The 24,703-nt window shown below is 33.3% G+C and overlaps 3 protein-coding genes and 1 pseudogene across 5 annotated transcripts; 1 reads left to right on the forward strand and 3 right to left on the reverse strand.

Moving 5' to 3' along the window:
* The first annotated feature begins 11,580 nt into the window (after positions 1-11,580).
* Positions 11,581-13,023, forward strand: LOC18991940 (trihelix transcription factor ASR3). 2 transcript variants are annotated; one of them, XM_024153189.1, is made up of 2 exons: positions 11,581-12,491; positions 12,841-13,023. In XM_024153189.1, the coding sequence occupies exons 1-2, from the start codon at positions 11,717-11,719 to the stop codon at positions 12,846-12,848; spliced, it is 783 nt and encodes a 260-aa protein (XP_024008957.1). In that variant the 5' UTR covers positions 11,581-11,716; the 3' UTR covers positions 12,849-13,023. The 2 variants fall into 2 exon arrangements, with proteins under 2 accessions (XP_024008957.1, XP_024008958.1); XM_024153190.1 differs by having other exon boundaries at positions 12,844-12,856.
* Positions 13,024-14,652: 1,629 nt separating this feature from the next.
* On the reverse strand, positions 14,653-15,990 carry LOC112083960 (annotated as a pseudogene).
* Positions 15,991-16,564: 574 nt separating this feature from the next.
* Positions 16,565-17,446, reverse strand: LOC112083961 (glutathione S-transferase T3-like). The gene has a single exon (XM_024152185.1). The coding sequence runs from the start codon at positions 17,444-17,446 to the stop codon at positions 16,565-16,567; it is 882 nt and encodes a 293-aa protein (XP_024007953.1).
* A 3,064-nt stretch (positions 17,447-20,510) lies between these two features.
* On the reverse strand, positions 20,511-23,109 carry LOC18991941 (transmembrane protein 56-B). 2 transcript variants are annotated; one of them, XM_006415284.2, is made up of 9 exons: positions 22,876-23,109; positions 22,291-22,498; positions 22,097-22,185; positions 21,856-21,994; positions 21,688-21,762; positions 21,364-21,485; positions 21,195-21,270; positions 21,050-21,109; positions 20,511-20,888 (listed from the first exon to the last, which is right to left on the reverse strand). In XM_006415284.2, the coding sequence occupies exons 2-9, from the start codon at positions 22,426-22,428 to the stop codon at positions 20,754-20,756; spliced, it is 834 nt and encodes a 277-aa protein (XP_006415347.1). In that variant the 5' UTR covers positions 22,429-22,498; positions 22,876-23,109; the 3' UTR covers positions 20,511-20,753. The 2 variants fall into 2 exon arrangements, with proteins under 2 accessions (XP_006415347.1, XP_024008953.1); XM_024153185.1 differs by having other exon boundaries at positions 22,790-23,109.
* Between the last annotated feature and the right edge of the window lie 1,594 nt (positions 23,110-24,703).

The following is a 24,703-nucleotide window of genomic DNA, read 5'->3' on the forward strand; positions in this document are numbered from 1 at the left end:
AGTTTTATACCCTAAAGAAATACAACAACATTGTAATAGGTGTGTATATTGTCTATTAATTAAAAAATTATCGGTTTATTATATTATAAACCATCTAAAATCAAAATTAATAGAACTCGTTTTCGATTTTCTCTGCAGCGTTATGTTTTAAGTGAAATGTACACATTATCAAATAAGAACCAATAAAAAAATTACACTTAATTGGAACATAGGGCAATAAGGACTTTTTGTAGCCGAAACTTATTGTGGAGCTGACACGTAAGCAAAACTCTGTGAAACTCGATGTGGAGTCGACACATCAGCTTCTCACTAAACAAATAAGTATATAGATTATATTTTCGAATATAACTGTTATAGCCGAACGGTGGTGATACGTTTGCCATTTTGGTTTGGACATCTGGTGTTCGACCTTACCATCTTAGTTATGTTTATGAATTCTTGGTATGTTTTGATGTATGTTTAAGAGCATTTTCGAACAAAAATCTCATTTTTAAGAATGAAAAAATTTCAAAATAAATATTTATTGTTTTACTGATAAAACCTCAAATCTATCTTTAATAGAATTCATAAATTATATCACAGTCTTTAATATAAATAATAATTGATTATGATGATAAAATTTTCATAAATATACATAAAAAATACATTAAATAAAATATTATATGAATATTCAGTTACCTGTAAATAATAATAAATAATATTTGTTATTGTAGTGTGATTATAAATTTTTGTTTAAGTTTTTCAATGTAATATTATTTTTGTATGAAATTAATTTTAATTTTTTGTGTAATATTTTTTCTATATTAATAATTATATTTTATATTTAGTCTACTTATAAAATAATCAGATTTATAATTATACAATTGACCTATTTAATAATATAGACTAATATAAATGTAATGGGATGTCTGGATTGCTGTGAGAAGCGAACCCAAAATTTAAGCCATTTAAGTAAAGGAGGAATTGCTAAAAATAGGTCACAATTTGAAAACAAATGCAAAAGTATACCTCAAATTCAACCTATTGCAAAAATAGGTCAAAGAGGTAGAGAAATTACTATTATCTCCTACATAAGTAAACAAAAAAAACGGAGGGCTCTATTACAATTTTAACCCTGCGAAGTCTGCAAATATTAATAAAGTCTGCAGAGCAGATTTATAAGAAGTCTGCTATATTTTTAAATCTTATATTTAAAATTTAAAATTATATATAAATAATTTAAACTGAAATTTGTTTCTATAAATCAAATGTCAACAAGTATGATCTATATAAATTATAATTTAATAAAAATAAATCATTTTAAACCATCTAAGATAAACATCAAAAGTGAATAATTTTAAAGTAGGATTGTAGACTTCTTTATAAGTCTGCTCAAACTGTAAACGAAATTAAAATAAAATATTGATTTAAACCGGAAATAATTAACCTAACCAGATATAACCGGATATTTTTGCCCTATTATATAAATGAGATTTTACCCTAAATCAGAAACTCTCCACTTTGATCCCTCTCTCCAAAAACGGCGCTGCATTTTCTTTGTTGTTGTAATCCTCTTTCTTGCTGCTCTCCATTTTTGCTATGTTCTTCGTTCACTTGAGTTCGGATCTGCAATCATCTACAACAAGGACCAAGCTTGGGACGACCACATAAGAATCTGTCCCATTTAATTATTTTACAAATTTTTGTTGATTTCATCTTCTTGTAATGCTATTTTGGTGTTTTTCTTTGTTATTGCAGTGGATTTTCTGGGTGGGACTATTCGTTGGTGCAGCTCTTGTGGCTCTCTACCAACAGCTTGTCATCAGAGCAATTTCATTCATGATCACAAGCTGATTTCTTTCTTAGATTAGTCCCTTTCTTTTTTTAAGTTTTTTGTTTTTTTTTTTTCACAGAGGTTTTTTCCAGTGTATTGTTCTCATCCTTTTCCTATTTTATTTTCTTTCTCTCGGATCCATTGTCTGTATCCCACGTTCTAAAAAGCAGCCGCCAAGACCAATTAGTCGTTTAAGACTTGAAATCAAATTCTTTGAAAATTCTTTTTTTTCTTCGTTTAAGACTTGAAATCAATATATGTATGCCAGATCTATAAGTTTAGGTGTGAATAATAAGAATAATGCAAAAAACTGACTGATTATGTGAAAAAATTAGCTTGCGGCCGCGAAAAAGAGTTGCAGAACTCGAAAACCCTAGATAGAAGACGAAAACAAAATTACAATTATGCCCTTTTTTAAAACAAAAAGAATAACCAAAATTGGAAGCATAATGGTTCGAACCCACATACTTTGGGCAACAAGTGGGTCTGTTTCCACCAGACCACAAGAGTTTGTTAACGCTGTATGCGTTAATAAAGTAATTTATATACTATCAAGACCGTTAACAAAAGTGGCCAATAGTTAAAGTTGAGGACAAACCATGACAGGTAAATGCAAGAATAACTGATTTTTCAAACTTATACAAATGCAAGAACTATAACAAATAAAAATAATTGAAAGGAAGTAGGCTTCTAAACTTCTTTAGAAGTCTGCAAAAATAGATAAATCAAACAAGAAAATTCATTACTTTGTAATTATAACACATAACAACGTCAAACTCATATAGATGCAACACAAAAAACAAATAAACATGTCAAAACAAGAAAATCATTTTTACAAGTAACAAATATTTCAAAAATGAATTTTTAAAAAAATAATTAGGCAGACTTCGTATGCAGTCTGCTATGATATGCTAATACGTAACAGTAGATTCATCTACAGACTTCTTTAGAAGTCTGCTTAGATGTGCTAATTACCTTTCAAACTAAAAAAATTCATAACTTTATAATTATAACACATAAACACACCAAACTCATATAGGTGCAAGAATCATACATAAAATGCATTTACAATTTAAAATTAAAAAAAAACATTACAAATACTTTATAAAATGCATTTTAAAAATTTAAAAAAATATAGACATCCGTTCAAAATTCGCCGGGGAAATTTCACGTTGAAGTCTTCTAAAAAAGGTTATTTTTGCATTTGACCAAATATTTGACTTTTCGTAGTAGACTTCTTTTTGCAGTCTGCGAGAAGAAAATGTTATTTTTGCAATTGACCAAAAGTTTGACTTTTAGAGCAGACTTCTAAAAAGAAGTCTGCTGACGAATAAAAGAAGTCTGCTATAGTAAAGAAGTCTGCTTATGAAGTCTACTCTACAAAAGAAGTTTACTCAAGGTTATTTTTGCAATTGACCAAAAGGTTGACTTTCATAGCAGACTTCTAACAGTCTGCTTGTAGGTCAGATTTGCATTTGACCGAATTTTAATTAAATAAATAGCAGACTTCTAAAAGAAGTCTAATTGAAGTCTGCTATAAAAGTCAAAAGTTGTCAAAATCTTGGTCGATTGCAAAAATAACCTCTCAAGTCAAATTACGAAATAGCAGTCTGCGAGAAGTCTGCTATAAAAGTCAAAGTTCTTCAATTTTTTTTGTCAAATGCAAAAATAACCATTTCTTCTCGCAGACTGCAAAAGAAGTCTACATGATTTTTTTTGTTTACAAAGGACAATTCGCAGACTTCTTTTTCAGTCTGCTTACACAAATATTAAAAAAAAGTCAATTGCAAATCTAACCTCTGCGTTGACTAGCAGACTGAAAAAGAAGTCTGCTTTCGCGAAACAGAGCTAAATGTTAAAGAAAATGATGTAGATGTTTACCTACTTCCAATTTAAATTCGATTAACTTTGACAAATACCAAGAATTTTGTATAGCACCGATAACAAACTAGCTAAGTCGTTGTTATGCAAGAATCTCCAAAAATAGATGATTTATGAAATTGGAATTTATAAAAATGAGCATGAAATAGTTTTTTAGATGAAATTGGAGAGAAATTTATAGGTAAAATGAAGTTATAAGCGACATAATAAGCATTTAGAGCTTCAAAATTGGTTGGGCAAACATTTAGAGCTTCAAAACTGGTTGGTAATGGTGGTTGGCAAAATTAAAGAAGATGACATTTTCGTAAATAAATGATATATTTTAGGATGGTTGTGTCTTTTTAGTATTTTTAAGAAAAAACAAAAATTAAAAACATAATGGCATTTTTGTGAATATATGTGGTTGTAAGGAGATAGTAGAGAGAAAGTGGCATTTATTAAAAAGGGAGAAAAAAGAGGTTATTTTTACATTTAACTTCAAATTGTGAGTTATTTGTGCAAGTACCCCTTAAATAAATCACCAATTATTTTAGGAACAACTTCTAAGGCTGATTAGTGTTCATAAGATGGTTATATTGTTTTTTTTCTCTATCAAATCGAGATTCAGTATGATGCCCTTTAGTGTTGGAGACAAAAACGAAAGTATTTTAAATTTTACTTGATCAAGTTAATATACAGGATTGATCCTATATGGTGTAGTTTTTTAATAGTTTGTTACATGATAGATAATTAAATTTTTGGTGATATAAAGACAAAAAATAATTGATTTAATATTCTCATATGCACAATCATATTGTAAAAAAATTCAGTATGCTGCAGAAACTATTTGCTGTCTGAATTTCTAAATAATTTGGATACTGAAACTTAAGCCATTTATGCAAATCATTAATATTCAAACATAGCACATCATCAGTCTTTTTAAACATTACAAAGAAAATATTAAATTTAACTTAAAAATTATTGTTGAGCCGACAAATATATATTGGGAACCTTTCTCTTTTTTTTTTTTTTTAATGATAATATATTGTATGGTAAACTTGAGCAAATATTTAAGAAGATACGATAAGAGACAATGCATGTACTTATCATCCTCTTTGCTTTCACGTCTTGTCGAATTCTAATTAAACATCTTAATGCAATTTAATCTCGTTGGTCATTAGAACTGTATATTGATTTGGTAATGGAAGATTTGATTTTATAATCTAATAAATTAGAAAACCATTTTGGTTTATCCCGAGAAAATACATTGTTAAAAAAACTATAAAACCGTAGTGTATTACATAAATTTAAAAACAAGCACATGGATACACAAACACAAGTTATAGTCATTTTTGCCATTTCAAGTGATTTTAGTATGGTGATGATTAATCGCTTGAATAATATCCAAAATCTTTTGGTACTGTTCCGTTTTGCTTTGCAGTAAAAATGCTACCATAACAAATCTTTATTCATGTTATCTTTTTATTCATTTTCACTCAGTGAAATTTGCTATTAGGACTTTTGTACATAAAAAATCAATAAGGAGAGAAAGAGTTTTCGCAAATAAAGGAGAGAGAGGGTTTTCTAATCCCCGTTTTTGGACAAATGTGTTCCTTTGGTTGCCCATTCACAGGAGACTTAAATTAGACTGAAATCTATTCGATCTAATACTGCTTCCAAAAATTTATATTTTTATCTTATTAGAGGTTTTTTCATATATGTTTTAAACGCCATGTAATTCGATTAACATGTCTTGTTAGATCTTATAAAGATCAATTAGATCTTTGAAATTAACTGAGAAAAGTATCTTCGTAAGTTTTAAAAATATAAAACTATTGAGATAATCTTGTAACACATATTATAAAGACTTATCGGTTTAATCGTCTTGAATGCCCAAAACGTTGATAAAACATAGCCGAAGAATTATACAACCGTTTTTTTGCTTCTTTTTTTTGCTTTTATTTACTTGAAGACAAAGAAAAGTATATCTATATAGACCTCTCTTTGTATGACGGTATGACCAGTCTATAATATGTGACGAGTCGTTTACATTACAATGGTTATTGCCAACTCGTGTACAATGGTCATTACTTAATTAGTAAACAAATCACAAATTTTTAAGTGAATTTAGTTAATTGGTATCTTTACATATGAATATAAGATGATCTAATTATTCAACCTCTGTTGTTGAAGTTTTGCTGCCTTGTTTTTATTTCTTTTTGCAGGCACCAAATTGTATAGGGGAAGCTTCATGCTTTGCCAAACTCTTTCATTATATATGAAAAATTTACAGTTTAGCGATACATATGAATGTTTGATCAAAAAAAAAAAAGCAATACATATGAATATAAGATGAACATTTTCTTTTGAAAGAATATAAGATGAACATGTTAACATGATTGTTGATATTCATAAAAGAGAAGAAGATTCGAAAGAGAAGACGCAGAATTTCGTTTTGAGCTATAATGTTAACATGTTCATCTTATATTCTTTCAAAAGAAAATGTTCATCTTATATTCATATGTATTGCTAAACTGTAAATTTTTCATATATAATAACCTCAACATATTTGTATGATTATTGTTTAAGGAAATTTGGGACCCATGAGGGTTTATCACACTTTTTGGTCATTAAAAGTAAAAACATGTAAAGGCATGCCCAACATTTGGGGACCTAATGTCCAATTTAAATGGGGCAATTTCTGAACTTAAAAAATTATCCTTTATATACATTTATGTTTTTTTGCATAATAACAAAAAATATTTATTTATTTAATATTTTTAAAGGCATCACCATAACTAAAAATTAAGCATAGACTAAAAATTTTTAAAAATATGGACATTAAAATTCTGTCTTAAAATTTCCAAAACGGCTATAAATATGAATAGATATCATCGAAATATATGTTTATTAAAATTCAAAATTATAAAAATGATAATAAATTATATAAGTAAAAAAAGTTAAGATGCTAAGTACGTGAAATTTGTTTTTATGAAACTATAAAAAGTAAATTTGATTAGTACTTTAATTAAAAATAAGTTTAACAATTGTTAATTTAAATATATATATATATTAATCGTATATTTGAAAAATAGTTCGATTTATATATTATATTAGTAAAAAATATTACATATTTTAACATATACAATACAAGCGGATCTCGGATGATAAACATAACTTCACTAATAATTTTAATAGATTTTGTATCTAAAATTACATGATAATTTTTTTAATAATAATTTCATTCCAGGGCCTCGGATATCACCGAGTTTGATATTGATATATCAACAATTTTATAACAAGAAAACAAAACGAAAATCGTATTCGACATTCATATTTAGTTATTTACCCATATTACTTAATGGGCTTAAAAGCCCATATGGCGAAAGAAAAACCATTGGCATATGATAGATTCGTAAGGTAAGGGATGATTGATTCTTGGTGACTTGGTCAATATAGTATTTTCCGATGTTTTTGAAGAAACGTATGGACATTGGACAGAAGAATAATGTAACTACTATTTCAGGATGTCAAACCAAAAAAAGAATTAAGTTTACTGAATTTACCCTATTTACTTTTAATATATCACTAGACTTGAGTGAAAAAGAAAATCATTACGTTGTTGCAAACTACTGAACCTATTGTTAGAATTATAACTCAAATAAGTAACAGTGAAAAGTGATTGGTCAAAGCAAATACTTTGGGTCCTAGCTCTCTCACTATTAAATTACTAGAAAGAGAGACGCTGATGTGGCGACGCAGGCTTTTCAGTGTCCTGTCTTAAAGGACGAAGTGGACATTTGTTTTTTCGTTTATTTTTTATTTTTATTTTGGTTGGCTAGAAGAATCAACATACCATGTTGTCTTCTCTACCCACATTAAAATCCATTATTGAGGGTTGTGAAAACCAATTTACCATTCTTCGTTTCTCTTTTCACTGTGGTTTTCACTTTCTTGGGTCAACTTTTGTTCTTAAATTTCAAGAGCGTCAAGTCCAACGTTATTCTTTTTTACTGTCACCAATCTCACCACAAAACGTATTTTCTTTTTTAGTACCATCAAAGTGATCCAAATCGTGGAACCGTCCAAGAAATCTAAGAAATGAGCAATTTTTTTTACGAATAAATAAATTACCCGAATAAATCGGACACAACTAAGATTTGAGTTATGCGTCCGTCTAGCGGCTAAAAGTTGAAGCTAGGAAACATATGTTTTCCTCATGCTCTCCATTTTTAATAAGACAATGTCTTGTAGAGCTATAACACTTATATACAAATATATTATGCGATCACTTGAACTCTTATTTAAAACTAGCACAATTAGTTATTTAGGTATAATATATATATATATATATATATATATATATATGAAAGTACTGTATATTGGTTAGTCTAAAGTTAACTATATAGTAGTTACACTTAATCGGAGTTACTCAATTATGAGAGACATTTCAAATTGACACAGACTAATTTCTAGTTTACCCAAAATTTCATTTACATATCTCACACACGTAAATCAATGGAACTCACACATTCGTCTTTTGCATAAAGATGAATAAGCTTCAAAACCTAATTCTTAATCTATTTATACGGTTCTGAATGTGCTAAGTGGCTCCCCCTTAATTAACCCTTGTCCATTTCTAGCCACGATTTCTAATCTATACCTAATATCTTTACACAAACTTGAATACACTCAAATCTCTTTCAAATTTATCTTTTTTTCGTCGAGCGTTGAGAATAATAACTCTGAATCTTCCTTTCATAGTCGTCTGATTCACTCAGTTCCTAGTATACAAAATTTGACATCTTTAATTATTATCTTGTTATCAACACTATTCGTCATTATTCAGTGCGCTTGTTTACAATTACATGTTCCGTCTATAATCTATTACGTATCACGGAATACGTTGTACCATTTAAAACCAAATTTCATATACCATTTTAAAACACATATAATTCATATTTATGTTCAAGGGAAAATCTTAAATATTTATTTCTAATATTAGAAATCGTACCATACATCTACTGTATAATTTGGTTTATACATACTAGTACGGCGTGAAGTCGTGACCATTGGAGCCATCAATTCCTTGCAACAAAAAAGACTACTCTGCAATTGATAGATTTTCGATTCCATATTTTGATGAAGTATTTTTAAAAGAGCAAAAATATCGATGTTCTGATCATATCATGACAAAAAGTATTAATTTTAAAATTGTAAAGGATATACTTTAAGCCTTAGGGTTTCATTGTTTTGACGTGACTAATTATAGTGGCATGCATGTCAACCATGCATCTAACAAATATAAATAAAAGGAGAGAGAAATAAAGACTTAGCATCATAATGATTGTTAAGGTTGTAACGTCGGTCTTGGTATAGAGATTCATGTATGCTTTTGATACTATATTTGATTTATTTATTAAAGGAAATAAACTTTGGAGTGTTGAGAGATATGATCTTTGTAAAAAGCATACGATCCATGCATGCAGAAGGACATATGATTTAATCCACTACCTCCATGCAAGTTTCGGCAGATCCTTGCTTTGTTTGATCTCATTCCTCTTTCATTTCTTTACTTATTTTATAGATCTATCATCGATTTTGTTACTTTGAAGCTATTTATTATAAATGTATATATACATTGATATAAGCCACACACTCTTCTATTCTCATTGTCTGAAAGACTGAAACTATATAGAAATTTAATTAGAAAATTTTTTTGGAAAACTCTCTAATTTTTTTTGTTTTGAACATATAATTGATGTTGTAACCGTATCAAGAAATCATTTGAAAATCGAAAGTTTCTTCTTATATACCAATTACATGTTAGAAAGCAAATAAGAGCCTACCATATAATGCCATATGAGTACTACAATTTAGTTATAGTTCAATGTTTTCACACAATTAATCGGAATTAGTGATCGACTCTTATTTGATTGATAGTCATGCTATTCGTACGAATTAAAATAATTTTGATTTTAGCATAGATCATTCAAAGTTTTCTCAAGATAAGTATCTTTGAATATCGATACACTAAATTCGTCTTCAAGTAATTTTATTGTATACATTAGGAAATAATTTGTTTGAGTCTTTTTTGAAAGACTTATCAGTATCGTAAACTTGTAACGTGGGAGCTTAATTATTAATGTCTTATTTTGCAGACAATGATGTTGTGTTTTCCATATGGGATGCAATAATATCCCTCGCCATGCAATGCAAGTTACGTAATGTACGCAAATTAGTATCTATAGATTTTCTTCCTTTTTTTGGCTGAGAGAAACTTTGTTTTAGATAAAGATATACTTGTTCGTTTACAGTTAATAGATTTATCATTTTAAATAGAGAAAGGAATGATAGAGTGCACCATGCAACCAAAGTTATGTCTTCTTGAACCAAAAAAAAAATTATATATGTCTTCAATAAATTTTCTATAATTTCTATATAGCTATGATGATTTTGTTAAGAAATCGTAGATAAGAAATTAATTTGCATTACACACATTCTTAGTCTTGAAAAATTTATATGATGACTTTAAACCCTCAAGATCGGTAGAGAATGGTGATTTACCATTGAATAAATAACTTCAAATTGCTAAAGTATACAATTACAATGTCGTTTAAAATTGGTGAAACTATATCCATTTTATGCTCGATCTAGTTATACGATTTTTTCAATACTAGGACAGCCGGCATATCTAACATTTTTGTGTAAAATACGTACCAAAACTATTTTCCCTTATTTCTTGAAATCTTTATAATATATTCTAATTGTATTATAATGATGTAAATGAGAAAATTAAGCATTCACGTATAACATATATGCGCGCAAGGCTCAAGTGTTGTAGCCAAAGACATTAAAAAGGTAATTATTCTACTTATAGCTCGTGCACATGAATTAGAGATTCGTAAATCAATCTTTTTAAAAGAAAGTATGAGAAGCAATCATAGAAAGCCAATAGCTTTTCGAAGTTTGAAAAAAGTATATATCCCCTTTATTTCTTTTATCAAAATGGAAACGAGATCTACATAGGATGCCTCCAAAATCTTCCAATTTCTTATAAGTTTGAAAACAGATACATCACTCATGCATTTTCCTTGTTGAATAAGACCGTTTATGAAATATAATGTGGTCCTAAACCAATTTAAAAATCGAATCGCATTGTTCTCATTTGTCGTTTCTAGACATTTTATCTTAATTATTTATATCTCTAGCTCGGTCTTCTTACCTTTTCATAAACATACAATTTTCTGGTATTTATGTAACAACGAAACAAGAAAAACTTCGAGATGTTCTTCTCGATTTTTATTTATTATTTTTTCATTTGAATTTTTAAATATACATTCGCATCAATATTTTTGGTCAGCAAGATGCATTGACCTATTGGTTTTAACCTCACAACGACGACACTAAAATAAAAATCACCATGTTACATGGTAGTACTAGCTACTACTTCACATTTCAAAACTACACTTTTACCATAAAATAAATTTATCAAACAAATATGTAAAAACAAGGAAGTATATTTTATGAAACATTGACCCATTTACTCCTCTATTTGAAATAGTGTACATAATTAGAAATGCTAGATTCACCTCAGATTTCCTGTCCCCAAAGAAATGAAGAGAGACATGAATGAATGAATTTTTGATAAAAAGGAAACAAAAATAAAAAGAATAGGGCCAATTTAATTAATGAATGAATGGGATACACAACTTAGATTTTCTATTTTTTCCTTTTCACTTGGCTCCCAATTTCGCAAGCATTGTCCTTTTATTGCACTTGGTGACAATCTTAGTACTACAACAAAAAGATTTTGACCAGTCTTCTCATTCACATGAAAAAAAAAAAATCAAAGTATCCCCAAAACTTAAACACTCACATAGCAACACTCTACACCTATCCCCACCCCAAGACAATCCCTTTCTTCTCCCCTTTCTCCAACACCTACCAAAAGCCTCTCTCTCTCTCTCTCTACACTAATCTCTCTTTATCTCTCTCTCTCTCTCTCTAGTTCTTGATTTATTCCAAGATTTCAAGAAACACATGGCTGACCAAAGTGGTGGGCTGGTTATGATGAGAGAGTACAGAAAAGGGAATTGGACATTGAATGAGACGATGGTGCTCATTGAAGCCAAGAAGATGGATGATGAGAGGAGGATGCGGCGGTCCATCGGCCTTCCACCGCCGGAGATGCAGCAAGATAGCCGGAGCAGTAGTAATAAACCGGCGGAGCTACGGTGGAAATGGATAGAAGATTACTGTTGGAGAAAAGGTTGTATGAGGAGTCAGAATCAGTGCAATGACAAGTGGGACAATCTCATGAGAGATTACAAAAAGGTCAGAGAGTACGAGAGACGGAGGGTAGAATCGTCTTTTGCTTCTTCATCTTCTTCATCTTCAGCTGCAGAAACCGGTTCGTATTGGAGTATGGAGAAGAGCGAGAGGAAAGAGAGGAACTTGCCGAGTAATATGTTGCCTCAGACATACCAAGCGTTGTACGAAGTGGTGGAGAGTAAAACGCTCCCTTCCTCAACCGCTGCAACCGCTGTAACCGCTGCAGTCGCCGCTGCCGCTGCCGCCATTGGAAGTGGAAACGGTTCGAGCGGTGGACTAGAAATCCAAAAAGCGATACAACAACAACAACAACAAGGTTTAGGATCTGTTGTTCCGAAACATCAAATGACGATTCAGCCTCCTCCTGTTATATTACCTCTTCAGCCGCCACCGTCTCAACCGCCGCAGCCGCTACCACGACCGCTTCTTCTGCCACCGCCTCCACCGCCTTCTTTTCATGCTCAGCCAATACTGCCCACAGTAGGTACCTTCTTTCTCTCTCTTCTTAACTTCTTTGCATTTTCTTTAACAAAAATTAAATAACTTCTTGCATTTCTCTAAGTTTTACATTTTTTTATTTATTAGAAAGATTGAAAGCTTTAACTAATCTCAAAACCACATTGTAAAATTACCTTAATTAGTCCGATTAAACTTGAATAAACAATTAAGTTAATGGTTCTTTTGTCTTGACACAACTCTTAATTAATTAATTTTATAATTTTTTTCAGTGGAAAGGATTAATAAATAATTTTTTTGTATAGATAAACATTATCTTTAATTCTTGATATTAACAAGTATTGTGGTTCGGATAATGTATAATAAATTATTTGAAGAAGGATAGTAGCTCAGATTCTGATACGAGTGAGTATTCAGACACATCTCCGGCGAAGCGAAGGAGAACAATTCCGACCGAACCCGCAGGTCCAAGCGGCGGCGGTGGCGTAAACGCCGAATCGGAAGAAGCAGTGGCGGCTGCGTTATCAAGAAGTGCGTCTGTGATCGCAAACGCGATTAAGGATAGTGAGGAGAGACAAGATCGGAGACATAAGGAAGTGATGAGTTTACAAGAGAGGAGACTGAAGATCGAAGAATCGAATGTTGAGATAAACAAAGAAGGAATGAATGGATTAGTAGAAGCCATTAATAAGCTAGCGAGCTCCATTTTCGCTTTGGCTTCTTCTTCTACTACTACTACTTCTCGCCATAATAATCAGCATCAAGAAGGTCCACAATAACTTCAACTGTTATTATGTAGTTAATTTGATTAGGGAAGTGATTAATTCAAGTATTTCGTTTCAAGTACATAAATTGATATTGAAGTGTTAATCTTGTTTTCACTTTCAATGTGTTTAAACTTTAAAGTAAATGAATTTGTGATTCCATGCGATATTGATTGAAATGTCATAATTTATTATTTATCACAAGAATGCGATATGTTTTGAGATGAGTTTAGGTTTTGATTCTTGAAATATAGTTATGAATATTTGATGTTCCTATGTATTATTTCCTTTGTTTAGTTAGGTAAAAACCGTATCTTTTGTTACTTATTCAAGTTAAATTATATATTTTTGAAATATCTATTGAGTTTTCAAAACCAAACTACATTCTATCGTAAAAAAAGAGGTCATGCAAAGTATGCTAATGAATAACGTTAGTATATATTTTCTAGAAATCAATGTAGAGCGTAGATGATCCTAGATTTAAAGCGTTTAAGAATGGAGTTCAAAAATATGGAGCATTAACTTATAGGACGTATAATCGTATTGCCTACCACTCAATTAGCATTGGTTTAACCAAAAAGACGTCGATAGCTAATCATGGACCTAATCATGCAATTTAAGAAAAAAAAAAAAAGCTGGAAACTTTTGGAATGTGGAGCGTGAGTGAACGTGCATGAGAGAGGCGCGTGGAGGAGCATTTAAGTGAGAGAGAAAGTGGTCAAAGGGGGCAGAGAGAGCAGTCAAAGGAAGGGGAAGAGTGTGGAGGCCATTCTAGTGAGTATTATTGGTTCCCTCTCTCATCAGTCTCATTCTTCTCTCTCTCAATCTCTCTCTTCAATGCATCAAAGCTTAGTGACTTTTTTTTTTGATAACCAAGCTTAGTGACTTGTGACAAAACTCTTCTAATTCTTTAGCTTATCAAAAGTTTAAGAAGATGTAGTTAAAATACTTAAAATGGAAAGAAAACAATAATGCAATCTAGCAGTTTAAACTGTTGTTTTCCAGTTTTTAGTGGATTTTGCGTGTTAGTGTGGCAATTGGACACAAACTACACACTCTAGCCAAGCCATAGTTAAAAAGTCTTAGCTTGGTAGGTTTTGGTAGAGTAATTTTATGCCACGTTTTAATAAATCTAGAGAATGTACTTAAGAGCAACCTCAATGGGAGAAACCCAAGAGGGTCTCCACAGCAATATTAAATTAGTTTATAGGGAAAAAGTGAGTTTGGAAACCCATTCTAGAGATTTTGTGTTTGACCTGTGCAATGGAGAGACTGATATGAGTTTCTAAAAAAAAAATGAATTATTTACCAAATTAAAATAAATCATAATTATTTAAAAAACTTATTTGATTAAAACTTAACAAAACATACATATTAAATTAATAGAAACTAAACATATAAATTAACATAAAACATTTATAGAAACTAAACATACAAATGACCAAATTTCTGCCATATATGCTCCATTAAATCTTTTTGCAATTGTTCATGTACTTCATTAGAACGAACTCTCCTTCGAGTATCCAACATATTTTCAACATTTGTTGGCATAGTTGTCGAGTACGAGCGATCTATCGGTGAACTGCTAGTTCCCTCCCCTAGCTGAAATTCTTCTACTGCATTATAATGAGTGTGTGCATCTCGTTCGTCTTCAACAATCATATTATGGAGTATGATGCAAGCTCTCATAATTTTACCTATTTTATCTTTATCCCAGAAAAGAGCCGGATTCCTAACAATAGCAAATCGAGATTGCAATACACCAAAAGCACGCTCAACATCTTTTCGGGCAGCCTCTTGACGTTCTGCAAATGCAGATGCTTTTTTGCTTTGGGGAAGTGGAATTGATTGGATGAATGTCGCCCATTTTGGATAGATACCATCGGTGAGATAGTATGCTAGACCGTATTCCCGTCCATTGACAGAAAAATTCACTTGCGGTGCTTTTCCTTTTAAGATATCATCAAACACGGGTGAGCGATCTAGGACATTAATATCATTTAATGTACCTGGAGGTCCAAAAAATGCATGCCATATCCAAAGATCATATGAAGCTACCGCCTCTAAAACGATCATTGGTTTTCCTGATCCACGGGAGTATTGCCCTTTCCAAGCAGTTGGGCAGTTTTTCCACTCCCAATGCATACAGTCGATGCTACCTATCATCCCGGGAAATCCGCGTTAATCTGCAACATCAAGTAAGCGTTGAAGATCCGCCTGTGTTGGTCTCCGTAGGTAGTCATCCCCGAACAAATGGATAATTGCATCAACAAAATTTTCTAAACATGACCGAGCAGTTGTTTCACCGAGCCTGAGGTACTCGTCTACAGAATCAGCGGCACCACCGTAAGCCAAGATACGAATTGCTGCCGTACATTTTTGTAGAGCAGAGAGGCCAGGTCTTCCCAAAGCATCTTTCTTTTGTTGGAAGAAACGAATTTCAGCGGAAAGTTTTCCGACGATATGCAAGAACAGAGGCTTGTTCATCCGGAAACGACGTCTGAATAAATTTGCAGGATAGGTTGCTCTCTCGCTGAAATAATCGTTCCATAACCGAAGATGCCCTTCTTCACGATTTCTTTCCACGTACGCTCTTTTTTTCTTAGTTTTCTTTGGTTGCTCGTGGTCGTCATATTGTGTAAACGCACTTTCATACGCTTGCTCATAGTATTGCTCATACGCTTGCTCATAGTATTGCTCAAAATATTGCTCAAAATATTCAGGATTTGTACTATCAGGTTGGTTATTTGAAGGAGAAGCCATTTGTGTTTTATTTTTCTTTGGTGTGATTGTGAGAAAGAGGTAGAGAAGGAGATGTAAACAGCTTAGAACAATATAGAGAGTAAGAAAGAGAGAAAATGGTATATATAGACCACGATTACAACATACATGTACGATAAGTCTTTCCATTATTTTGGTGGAGTACAACATACATGTAAAAAAGTATTGGTAAACGACACAAGGGACTGACAAAAGATTCTACAAAGTAATGGTAAACGACACACCCTCATCTTCTTTATTGGTGGAATCCTACTCAGCCTGCGTCAGTTTTATGCTCCACCAAAACCTGTGACACAAATTGCCAAATTGCCAATCATAATCTCAATAACAAAGACAACACATTCAAAGTAAACATTGACAACACATTCAAAGTAAACATAAATCCATTTTAAAAACACACGCACAAAGTAATGCAAATACTTAATAAGTTCTACACGAAAGTAGTGCTACATCATCCCACATTTTGAAACTCCTAATACAAAATAGATATTGAACTGACATAACTCCTAAAACAACAAACATCACAAACTGTCTAGACAACAAACACCACAACCGTCTAGAATAGCTGTTGGATAAGGGTCTTCTTCAGGTCTTCCTCGTAATCAGCCAATGTGTCCTTTCTCGCAATAAGACTGTCTAGAAGAGCAATCTTCGAGAGCCTCTCTTTGAGGGCCATCTCCTTTTCCCTAAAAACCCACATACCCCCAAACTCAACCGCAGTCTTTGCTTCACTCGGTGGCCTCTTTCCTTTTGCTTTCGCCGCCTTCACACCAGGTGGCCTCTTGCTACCTTGACCATGCTCACCATCACTTGTTTCCTCGACCTCAGGACTTGGTGATACGTGAACGTCTTCAGACCTTCTTTTTTTTGAGGTATGATCCGTTTTCAAGGTCGACAGTTCAGCCCACTTTTGGTCATTGCGTAACTCTTTCCATGCGTGTTCCAGGTTGAATTTCTTCTTCTGATCACTGAAGTAGATCTGGTGAGCCATCTTTAAGACGTCGTTTTCATTCATTCCACTGCTCTTTTCCCTCATTGCTGCCTCAAACGCCCCACAGAACTTGCACACAAGATCATTGATCTTGTGCCACCTTTGCTTGCATTGGCCGGCTTCGCGTGGTGCACTCATCGAACGATTCATATTGTCTGCGTAGTAAATAGCTATTCTCTTCCAAAATGTTCCCGACTTCTGCTCGTTACTGACGACAGGGTCTTTGCTTGTATTAAGCCAAGCGCTTATAAGAAGCACATCCTCATTCGGCGCCCAAGTCCTCCTATCCACTCGGTGACCAGTTGTATCACCCACGTTAGTTGCTAACGAACACTGAGTGCTGAATAAGGGTTCTTGATCGATAGAGTGAAAACCATCATTGAGTGATGGTTCGTGTTGACTTGTCAACAAGTCAACAAAGTTAGAGGGCTGGGAGAAATGCTCCATATGAAAAGAGGAGAGAACAATAAAAGAGCTCAAAGAAAGAGATGAAAGGAATGAAATGAATGAGAAGAATAGTTCAGCTGAATAAAAAGAGATGATGTATTCGGTTTTAAAGAGGGTTTAGAAGAGAGATGATGTATTCAGTTTGAAGAGTAATGAGAAAGTTGGTTAAACGGAGTAATGACGAATTTAAGAAGCTACGATTACTTTAACAGCTACACACGTCAACTCTAATCCTCAAACATGACCAACTTAAAGCGACAAGACATAAACCTAAACCGTGCATTTATTCACACCTAACATCTCCTTTTCACTTAACAGCAGTAATTACAACGAGAAGAAGATTTTTGTAAACTTACGGTTTTATTATGATGAAGGAGGATTCCATCTTGTTGCAGCACCCACTCGTTAAGTTTGATTGTGTAATCTTCCGGTTTATGTTTGACCATACGCTGCATTTAAACACAAGTTTCATGTTAGAGATGATAAAACTGAAGAAAAAAATAAGTAAACTTAAACTTTCAAAGGAATAGTTACAAACGATGCCGGTTGTTAAGTTCGAAAGAGATGAAACAAACAATGACAAAAACGAGGAAACACTAACAAGCGAAAACGATGAAACATACGATGACAAGTTCTAAACGATGAAACAAAATCATGACATTCAAGGTCAAACTCACGAGTGTTAAGTTCATAGAGATGAACCACAATCACCATGACTAAGAACGATGACATAGAATAGCATAAGCAAAGTCAGCATGACTAAGAACGATGACATAGAACGATGACATAGAATATCATAATCAAAAGAGATGAACGATGACATAGAATAGCTATTCAGATCAAATTATCCCCAAATATGCGGAAAGAACCCATAAATATCATCACATACGAAAAGCCCCAATTCCCAAAATTAGGGTTTTCTCGCAAATCACGATTTTTTCAATTTCAACTTCAAATACAGACAACTTCAATCACGATGACATAGAATAGCTATTCAGATCAAATTATCCCCAAATATGCGGAAAGAACCCATAAATATCATCACATTCGGAAAGCCCCAATTCCCAAAATTAGGGTTTTCTCGCAAATCACGATTTTTCAATTTCAACTTCAAATACAGACAAATTTAACCCGATCGATCGACACTCAAACTTCGATTACGCTATACACACATCGCGATAACCCCAGATGACCAAACAAAATTTTCATCGATAAAGAGAGGCGATTAGGGTTTATAAAACTTATCTCTTTCACCTTCCCTTTCGCTGACAAGTTTCGAACCGACTGAGAACCGTCTGAGAACCGCGAGCCGCCGGAGAACTGCCGGAGACCAATCGATGTCGACTCGAGTTCGTCGCAGATATGAGAGAAAAATGTGTTATCGAGGAAATGAAAACAGTCGAGTATCGAGGAAATGATTTCCCCTTGCAAAAAAAAACATTTTCTCTCTAGCTTTGAAAACAAATTAACACATGACACGTGTAAGGAGAAACGCGTAAAAACGTCGCCAATTAGAAAACATATACGATAAATAAGAAACGACGATGTATTATTAAATTATTAGGTTTCTGCTAAAAACGCTCTAAATACAGCGTTAATCATGCTCTAAGAAAAGTGGAAACGAGTAGGTCTAACCAGAGCTAGATCTGGGGATAGCCTGATGAAACATCTGCCTATATTTCCAAAATTTTTCTTTGGTTATTTACGAATTTTTCAGCTCCCAAATCACAAAAAAAACATTTGTTCTTAAATTGTTTTTAGCCCCAAATTCTTAGATCCGGCCCTGGATCTAAGTTGGAGTTAAATAACCATGCTTCATATAGATATAGAGTCAATGCAGATCCTATAAACATACGTAAGGTCCATCTTATGAACACGATAGTTCAATATTTTATTTGTTAGTGAAGAAAGGGAAATAAAAGGAACCCATGAGGGGTCACAACAATAAATCACAATGGGCCAATTTTGGGAAAGCAATAAAATATAAATTTGTTATTAGCAAAAAATAGTGATGAATGTAATGTATATAGTGTTGTACTCTATGGCCAAAAGTGCTCCTCTTTTTCTTCCCCCACACCCTCCAGATGCAGCTTTTCTTCAGAGAAAGTGAGCTGTGAAGAGAAATAATGATAATATTAATAAATAAATAAATAGAACACATTTTAGATAGAGACCGGTGCGATACGATAATACACCAAATTGTACCTGAAATCAAATCTCAAAAAATATAGTTATGTGATCTAAAATGGATTATTGAGACTGATATACAGAAAAAGACAAAGATGTATGTAGTTACGACGATTAAGTCTAGACATTCAGTCGTAATTTCTAAATAAGTGACTTAAATTTACAAATTTAACATAAATGTGTCTCGTTTGTCCTCTGATTAATTAGTACGTATAATTAAAATTAGAAACGCTATTCTTTTTGACAAAAAGAAGAAGAAGAAACACAAACACTAATCCTTTTTTTGTTTTGTTTTAAATCAACATCAGACAACAAAGTATTAAAAAAACACAGACAATAAAATATATCTCATTAAACACACACAATCAGCCACATAGCTTTGTTTTTATGCGTACAGTGTCCTAATTTTTTTGTTTTTGAAGAGAACTCAATGATGTCGACATTCGAATACGCACATCTTTTGACATTGCAGAGTATTCATATTATGCAATTGCATTATTTTCTCTCCATGGTTGGTTCTACGATGGGCCTATAAGCTAATAACGACAGCTACTCATATAATGGGCCTCAGGAGCCGGGTTTATTATATACATATACTCCAGCAATGAGCATACATATTCATCATTTTGTATATATAACATATTTAGTATTTACCACATAATTAAACATATTTACGTTTATGTATTGTATTGTATTCCTACTCAGAAAATTGAACAAAACATAGCAAGGAACAAAAACATTAAACGGTTTCCAAAGGGTTTAATCTAGTTTTCATTTCACTCTTCGTAACCAGAAACCAAAATTGTTCATCATTTTCGTAGGTGCTGTATCGATTTTGGGAATAAATGACTGATGTTCTAGACATTAAACCTCGGAGCCAAAACTATAATTAGAATGAAAACAGAGTTACATTGTATAATGAAAAACGTAAAGAGAATTGAATTTTGATCATTTACAGAGACGTCAGAGGATCGTATCATATTTTGTTTTTGTTTTTGTTTCTTCTCGTTTCTCCATCAGACAAAAACTACTTACACTAGAGAGAACAGACATATATGTCAGAGGGAAAAAGAAGAAGATTGGTGATCTGATGAAACATTGTGAGGAAGACTCACCAATCTCAGCATTCACATCTCTTTGCTAATGTTTTCTTTACCCCTCTCACAATCTTACCGAACCATACCAAGTTCATGACACCGAGCGCAGCTGGTACGCCAAATACCAGAACGTATCCGAAAATGTGCATCCTCATGACCTACCACACACAAAAAAAAAAAAACACTGAGAAATTTGACAGTATTGTTGTGATGCATCAAGTTCAATGGGGGTAAGGTTTAGATGCAATCGAGTTTCAACACAAACGATAAAACCGCCAGATAGTGAAGAGAATGCTGGGAAGGGGATTATGAGTTTTACCTGGTTGTAGTGGAGATAGACATGATAAAACATGTATATGAAGAGTAGAATTCTAGCAACCTGAAATGAAAGTGTTTCAAGTGGATAAGCAAGGACACATAAATGTTGAGCATCAAAAATGAGTCGAATGTTGATTATTATGTACCAGCCAAGCCACAAAGATGAAGACGCCATTAACAACGTATGCCATTGAATTCTTCATACCAGCTGTGTCCAGGTACCTTCATAAGACACCCGAGAGATAATTCTCTTTTCTTTTCAGAAGAATCTAAGGTGATAAATCTTGTTATTGCATATGAAGAAAAGGGAAGTACCATCTCAAATTGATCTCTGGAGTTGTAATCTCAGAGATGAGGACCATGTAGGTATATAACTGTCCTTCTCCAGAAAACAAAGAGTAGGCCACTGCTACCCCCGATAGCGAGTGATGCACAATCTGAAATCAAACGCAAATTCTCTATCTTAGTTTTAGCATTTGCTATCTTTATGCATTGATACCGTTGAGCGATGCCGAGGTTCACAAGCAGATAAACAGAAAGTGCTACATCAACAAGCTGAATATTTTGGAGGAATTCGCATATCTATGGAGAGAAAGCACTAGATAGAGCAAAGTGATTGGTCAAGAACAGTTTACTTACATACTCAAGTCCACCCAAAGAAGGATATTTCCAGAAGATCATCCCAAGATCAGCAATAAAGTAACCAATGGATAACTGCAAAATCATATATACATGTATCATGTTGAAAATTCTTCTCTCTCAAATGATTTTACATTAGCTTTCGGTTACGGTGAGATTAGTACTTACCCCTAAACCAAGACAGGAAAGTCGTGAGCTCCGGAAAACAACAAGATCGTTGTGCCACCTATCCGAAAAAAGGTCGGACCAGAAGACAAAGTACAGCGACATCGCCGAGATAAAAATAGCATGAACTGTTGAGATACCACTGCCAAAATACGTTTAAACAATTTTTCAAAAACCCACAAATCCAAAGATCCTAAATGGTTATACACTACACTTGAAAGACTTAACAATCATCAAAACAAACCGGTTATTCCATTCGATTCTCTGAATTTTCGTGAGAATGATATAAGTCTTAGAATGTGAGTTGCTGATAAAGTGACAAAGATCATAGACCTGCCAAAAAGAAAAGGAACAAACATACGATCATTCATCAACCGAAAGGATCTAGCTTGTCCCAAGATCTATAGAATCACGAAAGTTACAAGAAACCAGTCTTACCACTTTGCAAAGGAAAATGCCAGTGAGGACAGACGTGTAAGGAATAAATGGATCAGCTAAAAGATAGTTCTTAACCAAATGCTGAGCTTGATGATGATAAGACTTAATGGCACCAATCGTTTGCAAAGAGGTCGACATTGCAGATAATACAGATTTTGGGGCTCTTTCCACAACTTTATCTATCGATTCTCATCTCATCATCTACCACCTACACCAAGAAAATGAAGAACCATATCTTGAATCAATAGGAAACTTGAGAATACTCTTACTTTATATAAGGAATGTCACATATTTATGTAAATTGATTCAAAATGTGCTTCTTATCATTCAACAATATCAGTTATGATAATCAGAGATATGATAAACAAAAACGCCTCATAGTTATTCGCAATCTAACGACACGTATGAGCCCTAATCTCAGATTTTTGAATATAGCAAATGCAGATTCGATAGGCAAGACCTAGATAAGGAAGATCCGAAACAAAGAGTAAGAAATTACCGAAACTCAGATTCAATCGAAGTCAAATCCGATTCAATTGAATCGCAAAAAACGCAGCGAAAGAAGAAGATTTTGGAGAAGGGTACCTTTTTCTGGGGAAAATCTGAATAAAAATCCCGGAGAAATGCACGCAAAGGAAGGGGAAAATTTTTAGAATCGGCGAGAAAACTGTGAGAGTGAGAAAAAGGAAGCAGCGAAAGGGTAAATCGGAAGTAGCATCAATGAAGCTTTAGCTTTAATCAATGTGAATGTGATGGAGAAGAGAGAACACAAAACACTCGATCTCTGGGAAATTTTTTTATTAAAACAAAAAAACTACAGCTGGTGCACGAAAAAAGAAGAAAGAAAAAAACAAACAACAATAAAGAAAAAAAAGAATATTGTTAAATTATAAGGCCATAATTAGGCATTAAATTCATAGGTTTCTATCTTTCTATATAGTATGTGCCAAACTTTTATGTTAATAGGTGGTGGAAAAAAAAAACGAATATACGTTTTCTTTTGTCAAGAAATGAATATACGTTTAATGTATTGTATTTGTATATGGAAAAAAACATGCACCAGACACTAACGCCAAGTAGATGATTAATCAGAGTAAAATAAGAATAAGATTTTATTGTTGTTCGATTCGTGTGAATCACTCCGACTATTCACTTCTCTCAAAACATTTTTTATGTTATAAACAAATGGACTTTTAGTAACCGGCCTATTAACTATCAAGTTAATGTCTCATAGCCCATTAGGGTTTCTGATACATTAGTTATGTAATGTATATATACATTACTTATGGAAATAATAAAATTAGAGTTTTTTCCTTTATACGTTATCAGCACAAAACTCAACTTCAAACGATCATATCTCTCAAAATACAAGGAGTTAGAAGGCGATCTACATATCATTTTGAAGCACTGGAAGAGAAGAATCTAGTGGTGAAAACCGCTCCTCAATCCGACACCAGACGCGCCCTCAAGACTCAAAACAATCGGCGCTGTCCCACCTTAGCGGGTGATTCTTTCCAAGCAGTGGTTCCTCCATTGTAGCAGCTGTTCGTCCTCCCTTCTGGCCATCATTCTCAGGAGTTTCCAGTAGATATCTGTGGTCTTTAGCTCCCAGATCATAAGCCGATCAGAAATCCATTTGGCGAAAAGATATGCAAGACAATATGGATATCATTGTGATAGTGGATCGAGCCACACCATTCTAAAAGACAAGAATTACTTCATAAATTTAGTAATCAAAACCGCAAACATTAGCACTATAGCGGGTAGTTCGAGCCTAATAGAGGGCCATGGCCAAGCTAATGTGTTGTTATCAAATGGCACATATCTAGACATCTCTGATGCCTTATACTCACCCAGTTCTAAGAGAAACCTATTGAGTTTCAAAGACATAAGATTGAATGGTTTCCATATCGAAACTCAGGATGAAGGGAACAAAGAGTTTTTAATTATCACTAAAATGATAAATGGCCATAAACAAGTTTTTGAAACTATACCCGCCGTATCTACTGGCATTTACCATGCTAAAGTCAGTATGATTGAGGCTAATGCTGCTATCAAAGCACGGTTTTTAGATTACACTATTTGGCATGATCGCCTGGGTCATCCCGGTGCGAACATGATGCGTAAATTAGTCCAGAATTCTAAAGGGCACAACCTTAAACCAAATGGTATTTTCCCTCAGCACCTCAAGTGCACAGCTTGCTCACAAGGGAAACTGATTACCCGACCTTCACCAGTCAAAGTGTCTAAAGAGACCTTGAACTTTCTGGAAAAAATCCAAGGAGACATATGTGGACCAATTCACCCACTTTGTGGGACATTCAGATATTTCATGGTCCTCATTGACGCATCGACCCGCTGGTCGCATGTCTGTCTGCTCTCTTCTAGGAACCAAGCTTTTGCTAGGTTATTG

Source organism: Eutrema salsugineum, unplaced genomic scaffold, assembly GCF_000478725.1.
Source record: "Eutrema salsugineum unplaced genomic scaffold, Eutsalg1_0 scaffold_5, whole genome shotgun sequence".
In the NCBI taxonomy this organism is placed as follows: Eukaryota; Viridiplantae; Streptophyta; class Magnoliopsida; order Brassicales; family Brassicaceae; genus Eutrema; species Eutrema salsugineum.

Coding starts and splice junctions, on each gene's coding strand:
- LOC18991940 (XM_024153189.1), top strand. CDS start 11,717: ATGGCTGACCAAAGTGGTGGGCTGGTTATGATGAGAGAGTACAGAAAA.
- LOC112083961 (XM_024152185.1), bottom strand. CDS start 17,446: ATGGAGCATTTCTCCCAGCCCTCTAACTTTGTTGACTTGTTGACAAGT.
- LOC18991941 (XM_006415284.2), bottom strand. CDS start 22,428: ATGTCGACCTCTTTGCAAACGATTGGTGCCATTAAGTCTTATCATCAT. Junction 22,186..22,290: donor GCATTTTCCTTTGCAAAGTG/GTAAGACTGGTT, acceptor TCTTTTTGGCAG/GTCTATGATCTTTGTCACTT. Junction 21,486..21,687: donor CTTTGGGTGGACTTGAGTAT/GTAAGTAAACTG, acceptor GTTTGATTTCAG/ATTGTGCATCACTCGCTATC.